The sequence below is a fragment of the Lucilia cuprina genome, chromosome 6 (assembly GCF_022045245.1).
Source record: "Lucilia cuprina isolate Lc7/37 chromosome 6, ASM2204524v1, whole genome shotgun sequence".
Lineage (NCBI taxonomy): Eukaryota > Metazoa > Arthropoda > Insecta > Diptera > Calliphoridae > Lucilia > Lucilia cuprina.
This window is the reverse complement of record NC_060954.1, coordinates 45,458,125-45,474,155: the sequence shown is the minus strand read 5'-3', so window position 1 is coordinate 45,474,155 and position 16,031 is coordinate 45,458,125. Positions and strand designations below refer to the sequence as shown.

Genomic DNA, 16,031 nt, shown 5'->3' with positions numbered 1-16,031 from the left:
GATAGATAGATAGATAGATAGATAGATAGATAGATAGATAGAGAGATAGATAGATAGATAAGTAGATAGATAGGTAGATAGATAGATGGATAGATAGATAGATAGATAGATAGATAGATTAATAGATAGATAGATAGATAGATAGATAGATAGATAGATAGATAGATAGATAGATAGATAGATTGATAGATAGAAAGATAGATAAATAGATAGATAGATTGATTGATTATAAAGAGAAATACCCCACTGTATCCAGTTCTTCTTTCTCTTCTTATTCCATCTAAGAACTCAAATTACGCTTTGACCGATTATACTTATTAAAGTGCTTATACTCTTCCTGTTCCGTCCTAACAGTTCTCTGGTAGCTTTTGTGTGCAATTCATCTTAATAAGCAAGGATCAATTAGCAAAGTCCTACCATTAACTTTATAGACTCTTAAGATAGAATTGACCGACAGTTACTAGTGTAGGAGATATTACACTCATTCTATTAATGTACTCCTAGTAATTCGTTTCCAAATCCTGTGGTTAAGTTGATAATTCTGTAGCCAAGCATCGATACTATCCAACTCACTAGAATATCATGAACCCCGAGTATGATTAGCAAATCCCAGTAGCTAATGCTATTGATGTTGAAGGAGTTCTTTTCAAAAAGTAGGAGAGATACAAGTAGGTGTTCTAAGCCACGCTTAATCAATCATCCACCTAATGTAGCGCACCAAGGTTTACTATTTAATTAACAAAAACAAGTCTATAAAAAAATTATAACATTTGATTTGCATTCGTAATATAGCTCTGGCTGGCGGAAGACCGTCGTGCGTCGTTGCAATTATCGCTTAAGGGTAATCAGGTCGTCCTTTTTGCTCTGCAGTCGAGAGTTTTATGTTTCAAACCACATTGGCCAATGTGTGAGGTCAAATAACTGTACCAAGTTACGTTTTTTTTTTTTTCTTAAGGCGCATGTTGACCATTTCCAATCGTGTTAACTAAGTTTTTAATTTTAATTATGGTGGAGTACCATAAAAAACTTAAATTTGTTTTCCGCCCAGTCGTACTGGAAAAATTAGAGTTGGCGTTGTGAATCATCGATTCGGCCAAGTTAAGTCTCAGCTACAGGAGTAGATAAGCAAACTTAAAAAAACAAACATTTATATATTTTATTATTCTTGGAGATTGATTCATTTTATTATTCTTGGAGATTCCATTCAATGAAAACATCCACATATTTTCTATAAATTTATTATTATTTTCCAAATATAAATGTAATTTGTATAAAACTCCCAGTATAAAAAAATTAATGTTACACTCTGGCAACTCGAATGACAATATCAACAATTTTATAGCATGCTATTATCACACAAAAAACAATATGGCGTGCGAGAAAATTAGGAAAAATCAGATGTTTACATTATTCTAGCAAGCCATTAATAAAACGCGTGAAATATACAAATTAAAAATAAATGCAATAATTTAGTTTGTAATGAAATAAAATTATATTCAAATTTTATTGAACGTTAAAAACAACTCAAAATGAAAGTAGAAAAAGCAAACACAGCAACGCCACAAAAGCAGGAGCCTACGCAGCAGCAGCAGCAGCAGCAACTATCACAGAATCGCAAATCCTCGGTTTGGACAAGAGAGAAAATAAACCAATTGATAGATCTATACAAAAAACATGAATGTCTTTGGAATCACTGGCATGAATCCTACAAGAATAAAGAGAAACGTAATCGAGCTATAGAGGATATTTGTACGACTTTGAGTGTTCCAAAGTTTGAGTTTGGCAAAAAGATACACAATCTACGCAATCAATTCAATACGGAAATGAAAAAGTTGGAGCAACGTATAGAAGAGGCTGGTGTTAGCTTCGATGATGCCATAGCAATGGATTTGCGTTGCAAGTGGAGTCATTTTGAGTCGCTGATGTTTTTACGTCATGTCATCGAACCCAGGCCGGGTGGTTATCAAGCCTCCTCCTACCAGCCACCAAAGGTAAGCACTGCTTTTAATTCACTTGTAATAAATTGATATTTATTGTCTATTTATTATTACAGAAAATGCGTGTAAGATTCGATTTTAGTAATTCTGAAGATGATCTTAATGTTAGCACTGTTCTGCCCAATAACAGCGGTAGTAGCAATACTACACAATCAGAAGATGTGTCACAATTTCAATATGATGACAATGTCAACGAAGAAATAATCACCGACGATTATCAATCTTTCGAAAATGAAGTCATAGAAGTTGATCAAACGAATAGCCGTGGGGAGGGCTATGATCAAAAATATCAACCTCCTGCACAACTACAAAAGAACCAAGAATTAACTTCCATTTCCACAAGAAATTTCTCACAATCTTTAAATAAAACAAAGTCCCAACATTTACCAGCACATTCGTCAACTTGTACCTCTTCGCAAACGGAGGTTATAAACATAAATGATGACTCATCATCGGTCATAGAATTAAGTTCAAATAATATATCTGTAGTTTCTTCACATTCAAACACAATTCCAGCCACCGCAGCAACCACCTCTTCATCTTTAAATACTCCTGTAATATCAACGTCAAGTTCATCGAATAGACCAGTAACCATTGTACGTGATCAATGGGATGCATTTGGTGAATTAGTAGCGAATGAATTTCGTAATTTAAATTCAGAAGTTTCACGTAAACGTCTTAAGAGAAAAATAATGCTGGCCATGTTGGAGGTGGGTGAAGAGGACGATCATTTAATGGATAATCGTTCAAGCAATAATTAAAGCATGTCATTTATGTTAGTGTAATAATTAGGATAAGAAATTTAAAATTAATAAATTGTAAATTTCATATTAGTATGAAACATTTCGGGATGTATGAAAATGTATTACAAGAGGACTCAAAGGTCCTATCCTTATAAATATTGGTAGAGGTATTCACGTCTACAATTTAAAATAGTTTTTAGTGTTTATAGGTGAAATTTGAAAGGAGTTTGTATAGGGGCTAGGGTCAAATGAGACCCGATCATTACAAAAATCGGTAATGTCATTTAAAGTTCTATGAAAGTAACTTAATTATGAGTCCAAAGGCACTTTTTGGGGGGGGGTTACAATTGTATTGGGGCTAGGCGAAATAATGGACCGATTTTATCCCTTTTAGGCTTCGTCCTTGGGCAAAAAGAAAAGTGTGTGTAGTGAGTGGGTATAATGAAAACTAATAAAATTAAAGGAAAAGTTTAAATATGATTGTCTATTATGTGGCTTTTTAAGGCCGGGTTTCTTACTCCTCAGTTAAACTAGGCTTAACTTGCTGTTAGATTAAACTCGGAACAAATTTAGGCGGACTTTAACCGATGATTGTGTTTTTCAGTTTTAGATTTAAGCTCAGTTAACTTTGTTAGTAATGCCAAGTTTTCACTCAAAAACATAAACAATGAAAAGCAGTTTTTTGCAAACAATACTTTTGTAAAATGGAAAAATTTTGGAAAAATGTTAAATAAACATTTAAAACAATAATAAATAAAACAAAACAAATCAGAAAAATGCAATTTACTTAAAATATTATGTTTTTGTTCTCCCGAAATCATTGTTTTATTGTTTTTGTTAATTGTGTTTTCTCACTTATAGCTTGAGTTTAATTGACCAATTATACTCAGTTAAACTAAGATAATGAATAACTTTACTGATAACTGAAAAACACGAAACATATATTAATCCAGGTTTAATCAAAGAATGAAGATTATCTTTATCAGAATAACTCGCCCTAAGACTTTCTGATTAGTAGAAAATTGCGTTGTTACGCCCTTTTAAATTTCATGTCAATAAAACCGGAGTTTTTGACAATAGAGATCTCGTTCCCACAATAATCGGTTCTAAGTACCGGAAGTTCAACGAACAACGAGCAAGGATTATCAACCCAGCCACACTGACTTTACGCTGCTACAACAGCAATAGAGATCTAACAATTAACAACATTTCAGATGAAGATATTCGCCTTCGTCGAATCTTAAATACCTTTTACCATAGTTTGTTCCCTATGAGGTAAATTTTATAAAATCAATTTCAATTTCTTTAAAGGCCTCTCCACACTAGGAAACTTTTGATATGGCATGAAAAAAATACGATACAAAGTTTCTCGTCTCGAAAACTTGTTTCGTCGGGTGGTTTTCTTTATGCCCGCGTACGCAATTAACACGTAGTTTCTGAAGCAAGCGTTTCTTAGTGTGGACATCAAGGAAACTTCAAAAGAGATTTAGGAAAAAGTTTCTCAACAAAAGTTTCCTAGTGTGGATTATGTCAAATGAAACAAAACAAAGAAATTAACAAAATCAGCAAAGCCATAAAACCAACATACAGTGAATCAACTAAGTTTTTTGCCTACCTCTTTTTAAGAGAATTTAGATTTTTGTTCATATGTAAATAAAATTAGAAAAAACATGTAAAAAGTAAATTTATGTTTTCCAAGTAAAAATAGAGATTGTGTAAAATGGGAAAACCAAGAAAAAAATATTAAAATACAAATTTTGGTGCATTTGTTGTTGCATTTTATTATTCTTCAACAGAATTTGCATGCAATAAAGTATTTTGCATATTGAGAATTGCCGTAATTTCGTTGGGTTTTTTTTAAATTATGTTTTAATTCCTTTTTGGAATTTATTGTTTTATTGTTAAAAGGAAGAGTGTTAAGTATTTTTCAATTGCGATTTGCAAAAAACATATCCTCATTGGGTGAAAATGTGATGTTATTTGCCTTAAAATGTTTAAAGGATAATAATGAGGCAATTTCGATATAAAAAATTAGTTTAGATTTCTAAAGCAAGTGTAAAACAATAAAATATAATTATGAAATCTTTAATCAATAACATTAAAGAATATAAAATAGAGTAATAGATGAAATTGCCCAAAGAATTATTAGAAAAAACGCACTGAGTGCTCTTTCAATATCTTTAACTGCCAAAGGGAAGCGACTTGTATCCAAGGAAAACTATTGGACTCCTGATTTATCTTTTTCAAAATCTTTATACGAACTAAGAGGAACACTATGTTTAAATTTAGACCTCTAAACAGACCTTAGGTTGCTTGGAACCAATCTATATTGAACCGTCGTGTAGTACAGGAAAAATACCTTATTTAGATATTTTAAAATAGAGGTGGTTATCATACCGTAACGTCAACAAAAGCAATATTTTTCACCTAATACATACACTTATATATATTTAGAACCCAAATCAAGAATAACTATCCAGATTCAAATACGCCTACTGTATCTTATTCACAAAATAAAGAGTTTAAAATATGAGGTTGAAAATCAAGATTTTAGCATTTAATAGTTCTATAGTGGTATATGGTGATGTCCCTATATTTAGAGTGGCTAGGATGGTACTTAGTGTTAGATTTATTGAATAAGAATCAGTATTATACAATTCTAAACAAAACTTACACAATACTCCCCAAATGGATGGAGTTTCCGTAATTTAGTTTTTGTTTATCAATACAAAATTACCAAAAACCCGGATTATTTTTGTTATAATACCTATATAGATTTATACATCACAAAACAATTTTTCTAGGCCCAAATCCATTGATTATCTAATATATCATGTATCCAATTCAAAATTACTTATTATTTTCGAAATTTAATGAAAGAAACGATAGATTTCATGTTATGTCAAATATTGATAAATTCTGATAGGTATATAGGATAATAAATCGGTTAAGAAATGTCCAAATTTAGACGTTCCACTACTAAAATATCTAAAAAATGTTATTCTAAATAGTAATAGGAGTAATAAAAATATTAAATTTTATAAAATAATGCAGCAATATTAAAAAAATGAATAAAAAACCTAAAAAAAGAAAATACTTTATTGGCCCAAAAAATTAACAATACGTTCACATTTTTTCAAAAATCTCGTTAATTATTATTATTTATTTATTTCGTAATATAAAGCCTTCATGGCCAAAATAACAATATTACATAGTAATAAATCCTGAGATTAGAATATTAAAAATTTTTAAATTCAATAAAAATGATAAAAAAGAGAAATATATGCAATATAATTAACATATAAAATATATTAAGTTTATATTAATAGGCTCCTCAGCCATAAAAATAACCAAAAACGAGAAGTTACTAGGTCCCAATCAGTAATATACACATACAAATAAATACATATGTATGTAACAGATTATGAAGAATTAGACAATTGTGAAAAAAGTTTTAACCGAAAAACATTATTGGAATGTGAAAAAATGCGTAAAGAAGCAGGTAATATGTTCCACCAACGAGCAATTCTGACAGCAAATTATTTTTCAAACAATGTCATAAATATTCTGGGAATACATATTTGTGGGTTTCTAGTAGACCGCGAAAATACAAAAGATACACAAATAGAAAGCGGTTTGCTACTTTTGATAACATTGTAAAATAGTATCAAGTTCCTAAATTTCAAAAAATCCCAACAAAGGAAAAACCTAAAAATTCACGCACATAACCAGATATGTGTTCACGACGTCGTACACCATATACATATAACGATTTTACTTTTTATGGTAGAGGATTAAAATATAAGATATTCTTTAAAGAATACAACAAACAAATTGCTTTATTTTGCTAAAAAATAATTGTTCAGATATAGTTTTTTCTTATAATTTATAAAATTTTACAAAGGCAAATTACTTAATTGATTCACTGTATTTCCAAACAAAAGTTTTTTCCAATAAGCAATGTTTTTTTTTGTCAAGGCATACAAGTAATGGTTTTTTGATGAAATTTTTAGCGGTTGTCTTGGATTTTTGCTTATATCTTTGTTATTTACGAACAAACGACTCCTCTATCTATAAGGATCCAGAATATACATAAAACTTAATAAAGGATTGGAAAATTACAAACGGAATGTCAAGCTCAAGAAAATGAAGGGTATACAATTAAAGGCTTTTAACTTAAGCATTTTTTTAAGATAATTTAAGAAATAGACTATTGTGTATCAAAAACTAAAAAATAAAGAAAATCGTTTTTAATTATTTTACATTGGTCCCAAAGAATCACACATCCAATTAACAAAACATAATCTATAATCATAGTACTCTCACGATTTCCGCAAACAACTTGTAGGTACAGACTATTTAATTATGATCTTCAACCGATTTCCATACTATCTACATAGCCCTAAAGATACTAATTTTTACACAAATTTCGGCCCTATTCGCTTATAGTTAAAACAAAGTAAAGTGTACAATTGCTTCTGCTGCAACAGCGAAACTGTTACTAAAAACACAAAATATTAAAACTAAGTCCCATAAAGTCCATTCAACTAAACTATACCACATTAGTGCTTTTGTCTGGTAAATAATAATCATCAAAAGAGGTACATTTAAACTAAAGCACTTTACCAGGTGTGTTATTTGGTATTTATTGCAATCTTAAACAAGTTTTCACTTTAACAATTAAATTTTAGCTCTTGAATTTTTTTTGCAATATTGTAAAAATCTTCCTTTGTAAACCATAAATATACAATTTCCTATTTTCATACGCCAAGAAATTATTTGGATTTTAATATTTAACACAGAATTAAAACTTTTTTGTATTTAAAGCACTAAACTATTCTTTTGAATTTCAACAAATTCTGTAACAAAAATCACAAAATAATATATCGCATGCAACATGTTACTATTCAAAACAAACCGCACATTTGTACCATCATAAGAATGTATTCCTTTTAGTTTCCAAACAAATAACACAATTCACTTTTGTTTTTTTTTTATAATTTACAACATTGTTGTATTTCTTTTTAATGGTGTTTTTACTTTGTTGTTGTTTTAGTATAAAATAACAACATTGACAATACATGATGAAAATAGCATGTTGTAAAATAAATTATCACAAATCTTGCAACATACAAAAGTTGGTTGCATTTTCTTTAAAATAAACAAAAAAAAAAACACAACTTCTTTTAATATGCACACAAAATTAGTTTAATTTACAACACACAACACTATTTTGTACACAACTCCACATCCTCTACAGCATTATCAGCATCCTCCTTCTCAGTCAGACAGACATTATGTTAAAATAAAAAACTAAATTTAGCAACTTAAAAGGTTGGGAAACTGTTTTGTTGTTGTTGTTTTTGTTGGGGAAGGCAATTTTTACTTGACTTCCTTAACTTGCAAGCCTGGGGGAAGGGATTGCTTGATTTTCTCGGCCTTCTCTTTGTCTTGGACGACCAAGGTGTACAAGAAACGGGAGCAACGGATCTTGAATTTGGTGTTGCTGGGGTTCTTCTTTATCTTGACGGCACGAGCATCGGCACGACGGGCCTTGTTCAAGAAATCTTTAACTTCTTTGATTTCACGGGGCATCTGGAAAAATTCGTATGAAAATTAACAAAACATTCATCACGGCTTTAGTTGTACGACTTTTCACTTACATTGTCTTAATTTGTAGAGAATTTTTTGTAAAAATTAATTTACAATACGAGAAAAACCAACCAATGTTGACGTTTTCCACGTTTCGAAAGAAAGAGAAAAGGAAAGGTGATTTTCAATATGGCCGCTATTGCAACATCCGGCTGTCAGAAAAAATACAACTCTTAAGATGTCAAAATATAAAAAAGTGGAGAAATATACTTAAAACGCTAGCGCCCTCTAGTATGAAGTAGCATTAATGAGAATTTTATAAAAATATTACAAAATTTATTTAAAAAATCTTTAAATTATAAACAATAATACGACCAAAGAAATCGGTACTACTTTCTATTATAAACTTGACTCTTTTCACATTTGTTTGTTCAGCTTTTAGGGTAAAATTTTGCACTGCATTAATATCTTCGGCATAAAAAGGTTCTTCATATATAGAACTATCAGGCTTATGAATTTGAATTTTAGCTTCTTTGGCAGCAAAACCACCTTGAAATTGAAAACTAAAAGATTTCACCGTCTGAGGTTCTTCAAATTCTATAGCTATCCATTGAGGTATACCCTGTAATGGGAAAGATAATATGTTTACAATAAGCAAGTTGTATACTATTAGGTTTATTAAGTACTTCATTGGAACTCCAGGCTGTATCATCTTGTTGGTCGTATAAAAATTGTTTACCATGTTGCTTGGTATCTTTGTTTAGCACTGAACTAACACTGAAATGTTAAGACACTTTTACAATTTTTATGTTTATTAATAAAATATAATTAATAAATACCTGCATTTAAATTTTTCATTGTTTAATAAATCCATTATGAAGATTCCAATATTTGTTTACGTTTTACAGCTGTTTTATTAATAATTTCTCCATGTTACCATAATGACAGTTGGAGACTTTTTTGTGAAAAGAGCTGCCACTCTTAATCAATGACGATGCCAGATAGGCTATTTCTTTATACGTTACCACCCAGGGTTGCATTTTTGTGTTACTTTGGTAGGATGGTTTGGTATGAAGACTCTTATGGACATAAAATGCATCCTAAGAAGTTCATCAAACCTTTATGGAATATACTAATTACTAGTACAGTTCTAAAACTGCGAGTTCCGGCCGACTGCGAGTTCATTTTATGTTATTCGCCAGGAAAAACCATGTGGCAACGCTTAATATTGTATTCTTGTATAAAGATTTGAAACCTTTATAAATCCTTGGGAGGTTTTCAAACACATAACTGCCGGTACAAACTGGGAAACTTCCCTACAAGAAATGTATGACCGAAACTAACACATACAAAATGATTTTACTAACACACTTGCAACATTTTTCTTTAAAAATTGCAAAAAAAAAATAGTTAATGGATAATTCCATCAATAATGACGGTCAAATGACCGGTAAAATGACTGTTGATGTACTCAATGTGTGATAAAGGGTTTCCTTTGCATATGAAAGAGTGAAACAACTACATTTGACTGTTACTGTGTTTTCCGTCGCCTAAAATTAATTTATTAAATTGAGACCAACATTATTAAAAATAAAGAGATTTATTATAATTTAAAAACGGTGCAGGAAGTGGAGCTGAGAATATACACTTCGGAGTTTAATCTATTAATTTATGTATATTAATAAAATTAAAAATATATGTCTTAAAATGTTAATAAATTGTGTTTTATTATAAATTGGCATAGCCGTCAGATTTGACGGATAAATTCATCAAGTGTGATCGGTCAACTGTGATGGATATATCCATAAAGAATGATTAGTCAATCGTGACTAACATTTCCATCATCCTTGATTGGTAAAAAGCAAAAGAGTGAGCAGCTCAAATATATGTTTTAAAGTCGATAGAATTCATAAGTGCGAGGGTGATGCAAAATCACATGTACACAAAAGTTTCCATCACTTTTTACATATTGCCCTTAAGAAACAGATAGAAACTTTTGATGGAAACTTTGATCGATTTGCCAGTCAAATGACCGGTTAAATGACTGTCACTGTTCTTGTAGGGTTATGATTTTGCGTGAGAAAGAATACCATTCATCTCTCTCGCGGTACGGAGTTGCCCGTTCTCGGAAACTTGTTTTGTTATTCTTCTCATTCGTACAACAACAAATCAATGCAATAAATACGTGGTTCACAGTGGGAAACTTTTGTTGAGAAACTTTTGATTTTGTGTGTGAGAAAAAGAGATGGTTAATATTTTTTTCTCTCACACACAAAAATCAAAAGTTTCCCAGTGTGAACCAGGTCTAACACGTAGTTTCTGAAACAAAAGTTTCTATGTGTGGAAACTTCAAAAGAGAATTAAGAAAAAGTTTCTCAACAAAAGTTTCCTAGTGTGGACCAGGTCTAAGAAATACACGGGATTGTATGAAGACTAGGGTCCTACAGTTGAAACGAAAAGTCGACTTTTCAACTTTTTTCATTTAGTTAAAAGTCGACTTTTCGACTATAAGTATTTTATAAATAGTCGACTTTTCGAGTTTTTCCGACTTTTTTCGACTTATCGACTTTTTCCTACTTTTTCCGACTTTTCGATTTTTTTGACTATTTTCGACTTCTTTCTACTTTTTTTCGACTATTTTTTGACTTTTTCGAGTTTTTCCGACTATTTTAAAGTTTTTGACTTTTTTTCCACTTTTTAAAAATTTTTGACTTGTTTCTACAATTTTCGATTTTTCGACTTTTCGACTTTTTTCGACTTATCGACTTTTCAACTTTCAGACTTTTCGGCTTTATTCGACTTTTATTCACAAAGTCGACTTTTCGACTTTTTCACAGACGAGCGAAAAGTCGAGTTATCGACTTTTTTGGAACAAAATAGTCGACTTCGACTTTTTTCGACAAAAAGTCGATTGTTCGATTATTTGAAAGTCGATTTATAGAACCCTAATGAAGACATGGTATGACGACTTTTTTGGCGCAAAAAGTCGTCTTACCGGTCAGCGCCGGGATAAATTGCAGCGAAAATTATAGGGAATTGCATAAAAATTCGTACGAAAAAGATGCAACAACTTCATTGCAATCACGTTGAAAAGTGCATTGGAAATGCAAAAGAGTTTTAATTAACAAAACATTGAAGTTAATTTCAAAAAATTAAATATTTGTGAAATTTTGTCGTGGATAGTTGTGTTTTTATTTTTGCGACAACAATCAAGAAAATAATTCGTGTTGTTATTTTAGCGTTATCGCTATTTTAACGGTAACAGTTGCCAATCTCCTTGGTTAAATCATTATAACAATAATGTTTTAAAATTAATGATAAAATTGTTTATTCAAGCTGTAAAAGCTTGTTTTGTAATTTATTTTACAAATCATGGATTAATAATAGTGTATCCATTTTTTTGCAATAAAATACTGCAAACTTTGTGTTTTTCTTTCACTTTGCCATTCAAAACCAATTGGCATCTCCGTCATCAATATTATTACTAATAACTTTTTTTTTGTATTTGTATTTTAAACACAAATTATTTCGATAAGATAAAAAAGGTGGAAAATGCTAACAATTTAATAAATACACAAATACTTTTCTTCATTCTTGTGTTGGGATCGATAAAAAAAGCTGTTTTGTTAGCATAATAATTATAGTAGTGGACACAGAAAAGTAAAAGTGATTGACATTTGTAACAAAGAGGAAATAGAGAAAACGAAGCCAAAATGGACAAGGAATATCAATTGCATATAAGTATTACCAAAGCTTTAAGTCCCTCAGAAGCTCCCCTTAAAGTAAAGCATGCCCGCTCTGTAATCATAGCGACACATCGTTCCAAAAGTGCCAAGCCCTTTTGGGCGGTAATCACGCGCCAGCCGATTATGGAGCATCGGTTTACAGCTTGGAAATTTTGTAATTTACTGCACAAGGTGTTGCGTGAGGGTCATGAAAGTGCTGTTAAACAATCACAAACCCACAAGACTTTGATCTTGGAGGTGGGCAAGTTGTGGGGTCACTTGCAGGATGGTGTGGGCAAGTGCATTGAGGTGTACACGAGATTGTTAGTTAATAAACTAGAATTTCATCAGAAAAATGCCAATATTCCGGGATCGTTGGCATTGGATTTTGGAGAATTTTCTCGAGCCGTAGGTGACGATTTAAATTTATATTTTGAATTGTGTGTGGAGGTTTTTGATTATTTGGAGCATATATTGCAAGTGCAGGCACAAATTTTCTTAGCCATTAACACCTATCGCTTGTCCTCGATGACACCACAGGGTCAGTGTCGTTTGGCTCCTTTGATAACTCTCATACAGGATTCAAATCCTCTGTATGATATATGTGTTCGTATAATGTTTCGTCTGCATGACGGTTTGCCTCATGATGTTTTAATGGGTCATCGTAATCGCTTTAATGATATTTTTAAGAAACTAAAGGCCTTTTATGAAAGTGTTCGTCCTTTACAATATTTCTCGGATGTTATACAACTGCCACATTTGCCGGAGAATGCTCCGAACTTCTCTTCAGAACTTGATTTGGGCAACTATAGAGCACCGGTAATGGTTTTACAACAAGAGCCAGAACCCGAACCAGAACCCACTATAGAAAGTTTGGTAGACTTAGCCCATGCAGGCGACAATAATGCCCAAACAGAAAATGCTTTAGATGAAAAAGAACTTATAATCCGACAGCTAACCGAAGACTTAAACGAAAAACAAATGGCCTTGGAGCATTACTCCAATTTGGCCCAACAAATAAATAACTATCAATTTAAAAATGAAGCTTTACAACGTGAACTGAATACCACAAAGGAAATGTTGCAAAGTACTTTACACTCTAAAGATAATTTAGAGCAAAAATTGAGTGAAATGTCAGAAACCATGGAGCAGAAATTAAGCAAAATGTCCGAACTGCAAGAAGAAGTCAAACAGAGTGAGGAGAAAGTCAAACAAGTTGATGAAAAGTTTGATAAAATCAAAACCATGTATACAAAATTGCGTGAGGAACATATAGGTTTGTTGCGCCTGCGCAATGAAGATTCCAAACATTTAAGCTCAGAGAAAAAAGAAATCGAAAAACTAAAAGAGGAATTGCAAAATTTAAATGAAAAACTGTTGAACTATGAAAAAACTGAGGAAATTAACGCAAGCCTTAAAACAAAATCCTTAGAGTATGAGGAATTATTGGCTAGCAGAGAGGATTGCATGGAAAAACTTAAACTGGATTTGCAGGAAATGCAGCAGCAGCTGGAAAAAAGCCAAACAGATTATAAACAGTTAAAACAAGACTTTGAGCAGCAGCAGACAAAACTACAAGAAGATAACCAACATTTGGCTAATGAAAAGCAAGACAATGAACAATTAAAACTTGAAATACAAGGCCTTAAAGGTAAACTGGAGCATCAGGTTTCAAAAACCGATGAAATCGATACTTCTCTAAAAGCCAAAAGTCAAGAATATGAAAATCTTATAAACAGCAAGGATCTAAACATTAAACAATTGAGTACCGAACTCCAGCAACATAAGGAACAAATGGAAAAGGCTCAAGTGGAACATGCAGCATTAATAAAACAATTTGAAGAACAACTACAAACACATCAGGCTGCAAGTGAAATTTTTAAAGAAAATGCTGCAAAAGATAATCAAATTAAACAGCAGCAAATAGAAGATCTTTTAACTAAACAAACGAATAATGAAACTTCTATAAAAGAACTAGAAGCACAACTAAGCAGTATTAATATAGAAAAACAAAATTTGGAACTTAAATTGAAATCAGAACAAGAACAGTTTGTAGAGTTGAAAAAATCCCAAATTGAAGCCCAAACAGCCAATGACAACCTATTGAAATCCCTTATAGAAACCCTTAAACTTTCCCTACAGACAGACTTTACCTATAAAGTATTCGAAGCCAATGAGGTGCTGCAACAGGCTGAAACAAGCATTGATTCCATTAATGAACATTTACAAAATGTTTTACAGACTTATAAATTAAGTTGTGACAATAAGACCCATTTGACTGGAGACTTTGTTAAATCCATCATAGAATTGATGTCCACTTTAAGAACTCTGCATGATTACATTACTCTGATAGCAGAAAATACTACCGATATGGAAAATTCACAAAATATACGTTCCCTTGCAAATGAAATCCGTGATTGTTTTATTACTCTCTTCCAAATGCTAATGGATAACAAAGATGCTGATATATTAGAAAAACAACAACAGCAACAGGACATTGTTGGCAAATTAACAGAATTAAAGAAATTGTTATTAATGATGAGTAATACATTTACAGAAAATCTAAATATTGGTGATTTGTTGCAACAAGAGCTAAGGGACATGGATAAAATGATAGAAGAAGCAGCACAGAAAATGCTAGAAATTCAACAAAACTCCAAATCGAAAAATGAAGGCATTAAATTGGAAGTCAATGAGAAAATTCTTGAATCTTGTACCAATCTAATGCAGTGTATTATACACCTTATAAAAAGATCACGTGATTTACAAAATGAAATTGTTGTACGTGGTAAGGGCAAGTCTACCGAAAAGGAATTCTACAAACGTAATAGCCAATGGACTGAGGGTCTTATATCCGCCTCTAAAAGTGTGGCCAAGGGCGCTAACTATCTAGTGGATGCCGCTAATAAAGCCATTGTTCTCGAATCAAATGAATGTTTTGAAATCATTGTAGCTGCCCAGGAAATTGCAGCCAGCACTGCCCAGCTGGTCATAGCCAGCAAGGTAAAAGCCAGTAAAGATAGTCAAAAGCTTTTGGATCTAACAAAAGCTTCACGTGATGTCTCACTAGCCACTGGTTCTGTTGTGGCCACCGTCAAAGATGGTTGTAATAAGTTAGAATATAAAAACGAAATCGACATGACAAAACTTACAACTTCCCAAAAGAAAGCCATGGAAATGGAAATGCATATTAAAGTTTTACAATTAGAGCAAGCACTCGACAATGAACGCCAAAATCTTATGTCATTCCGCAAGAAATTTTACCAAAGCTCCGAAGATGATTAAAATGTGAAAAAAACATTTTTATTATATTTTTTTAAATATTTAAACAAGTAGTTGTTTTTGGTTTAACCAAATAGTTTGTATATATATTAAACCTTAGATTTTAATTGAAAATACCTACTTTATTAACTTATATACACCAATTCATACATATGCAGTAATAATTTTATAACAAATAATATAATAATAACTAATTTTGTGTCTTGTTATTTGTAATATTCGTTGAAAATGTAATTCTAAATGTTATTAACATTTTAAAGAAAAGTACATATATTTAAACAAAATATTTTTTACATTTTTTTAAATATTTCCATATAATTGTTTTTGTTTTTTTATATATTTATGTATATTTTTCATGTTTTGTAAAAACAAATTCCAGTTATTTCATTTTTTTATACATTATTTACATTTTTTAAACTAATAAACTGATTGTTGGTTAATAAATAAATAAACAAATAAATAAATAAATAAATAAATAAAGAATGAGTGTGTTATTAAATTAATTCGTTATAATAATGTTGGTAAAAATTTCCTTAAAGTAGTGAAATTTTGAAATAATGAAACCCATCAAATGTGATGGTAACAGGTTTACTTTTTCTTCGAAATTGATAAATTCAGATCTAATCAGTTTAAGTACAAGTTCGGATCTAATTAAGTTTATGTTCGGTTTTAGTTTTGTTTCAGTTCAAGAT

The 16,031-nt window shown here is 31.2% G+C and overlaps 4 protein-coding genes across 4 annotated transcripts; 2 read left to right on the top strand and 2 right to left on the bottom strand.

Annotated features, from left to right (window-relative positions):
- The first annotated feature begins 1,378 nt into the window (after positions 1–1,378).
- On the top strand, positions 1,379–2,840 carry LOC111685087. Its single transcript, XM_023447326.2, has 2 exons — positions 1,379–1,991; positions 2,054–2,840. The coding sequence occupies exons 1-2, from the start codon at positions 1,530–1,532 to the stop codon at positions 2,756–2,758; spliced, it is 1,167 nt and encodes a 388-aa protein (XP_023303094.2). The 5' UTR covers positions 1,379–1,529; the 3' UTR covers positions 2,759–2,840.
- A 4,881-nt stretch (positions 2,841–7,721) lies between these two features.
- Positions 7,722–8,563, bottom strand: LOC111685076 (60S ribosomal protein L38). Its single transcript, XM_023447311.2, has 2 exons — positions 8,404–8,563; positions 7,722–8,335 (listed from the first exon to the last, which is right to left on the bottom strand). Exon 2 carries the CDS (start codon positions 8,333–8,335, stop codon positions 8,123–8,125), a length of 213 nt encoding a protein of 70 aa, XP_023303079.1. The 5' UTR covers positions 8,404–8,563; the 3' UTR covers positions 7,722–8,122.
- Positions 8,564–8,646: 83 nt separating this feature from the next.
- Positions 8,647–9,304, bottom strand: LOC111685088 (nuclear receptor 2C2-associated protein). The gene is made up of 3 exons (XM_023447327.2): positions 9,172–9,304; positions 9,019–9,109; positions 8,647–8,954 (listed from the first exon to the last, which is right to left on the bottom strand). Exons 1-3 carry the CDS (start codon positions 9,204–9,206, stop codon positions 8,673–8,675), a joined length of 408 nt encoding a protein of 135 aa, XP_023303095.2. The 5' UTR covers positions 9,207–9,304; the 3' UTR covers positions 8,647–8,672.
- A 2,435-nt stretch (positions 9,305–11,739) lies between these two features.
- On the top strand, positions 11,740–15,667 carry LOC111685070 (huntington interacting protein related 1). The gene has a single exon (XM_023447305.2). The coding sequence runs from the start codon at positions 12,046–12,048 to the stop codon at positions 15,340–15,342; it is 3,297 nt and encodes a 1,098-aa protein (XP_023303073.2). The 5' UTR covers positions 11,740–12,045; the 3' UTR covers positions 15,343–15,667.
- Positions 15,668–16,031: the final 364 nt, after the last annotated feature.

Bases quoted from the DNA above. Each gene is read 5' to 3' on its own strand.
- LOC111685070 (XM_023447305.2), top strand. From the start codon at position 12,046: ATGGACAAGGAATATCAATTGCATATAAGTATTACCAAAGCTTTAAGT.
- LOC111685088 (XM_023447327.2), bottom strand. From the start codon at position 9,206: ATGGATTTATTAAACAATGAAAAATTTAAATGCAG. The intron at 9,110-9,171 runs GTATTTATTAAT...TTAACATTTCAG, and splicing joins AATGAAAAATTTAAATGCAG to TGTTAGTTCAGTGCTAAACA. The intron at 8,955-9,018 runs GTACTTAATAAA...TTCCCATTACAG, and splicing joins CAGCCTGGAGTTCCAATGAA to GGTATACCTCAATGGATAGC.
- LOC111685087 (XM_023447326.2), top strand. From the start codon at position 1,530: ATGAAAGTAGAAAAAGCAAACACAGCAACGCCACAAAAGCAGGAGCCT. The intron at 1,992-2,053 runs GTAAGCACTGCT...TTATTATTACAG, and splicing joins CCTCCTACCAGCCACCAAAG to AAAATGCGTGTAAGATTCGA.
- LOC111685076 (XM_023447311.2), bottom strand. From the start codon at position 8,335: ATGCCCCGTGAAATCAAAGAAGTTAAAGATTTCTTGAACAAGGCCCGT.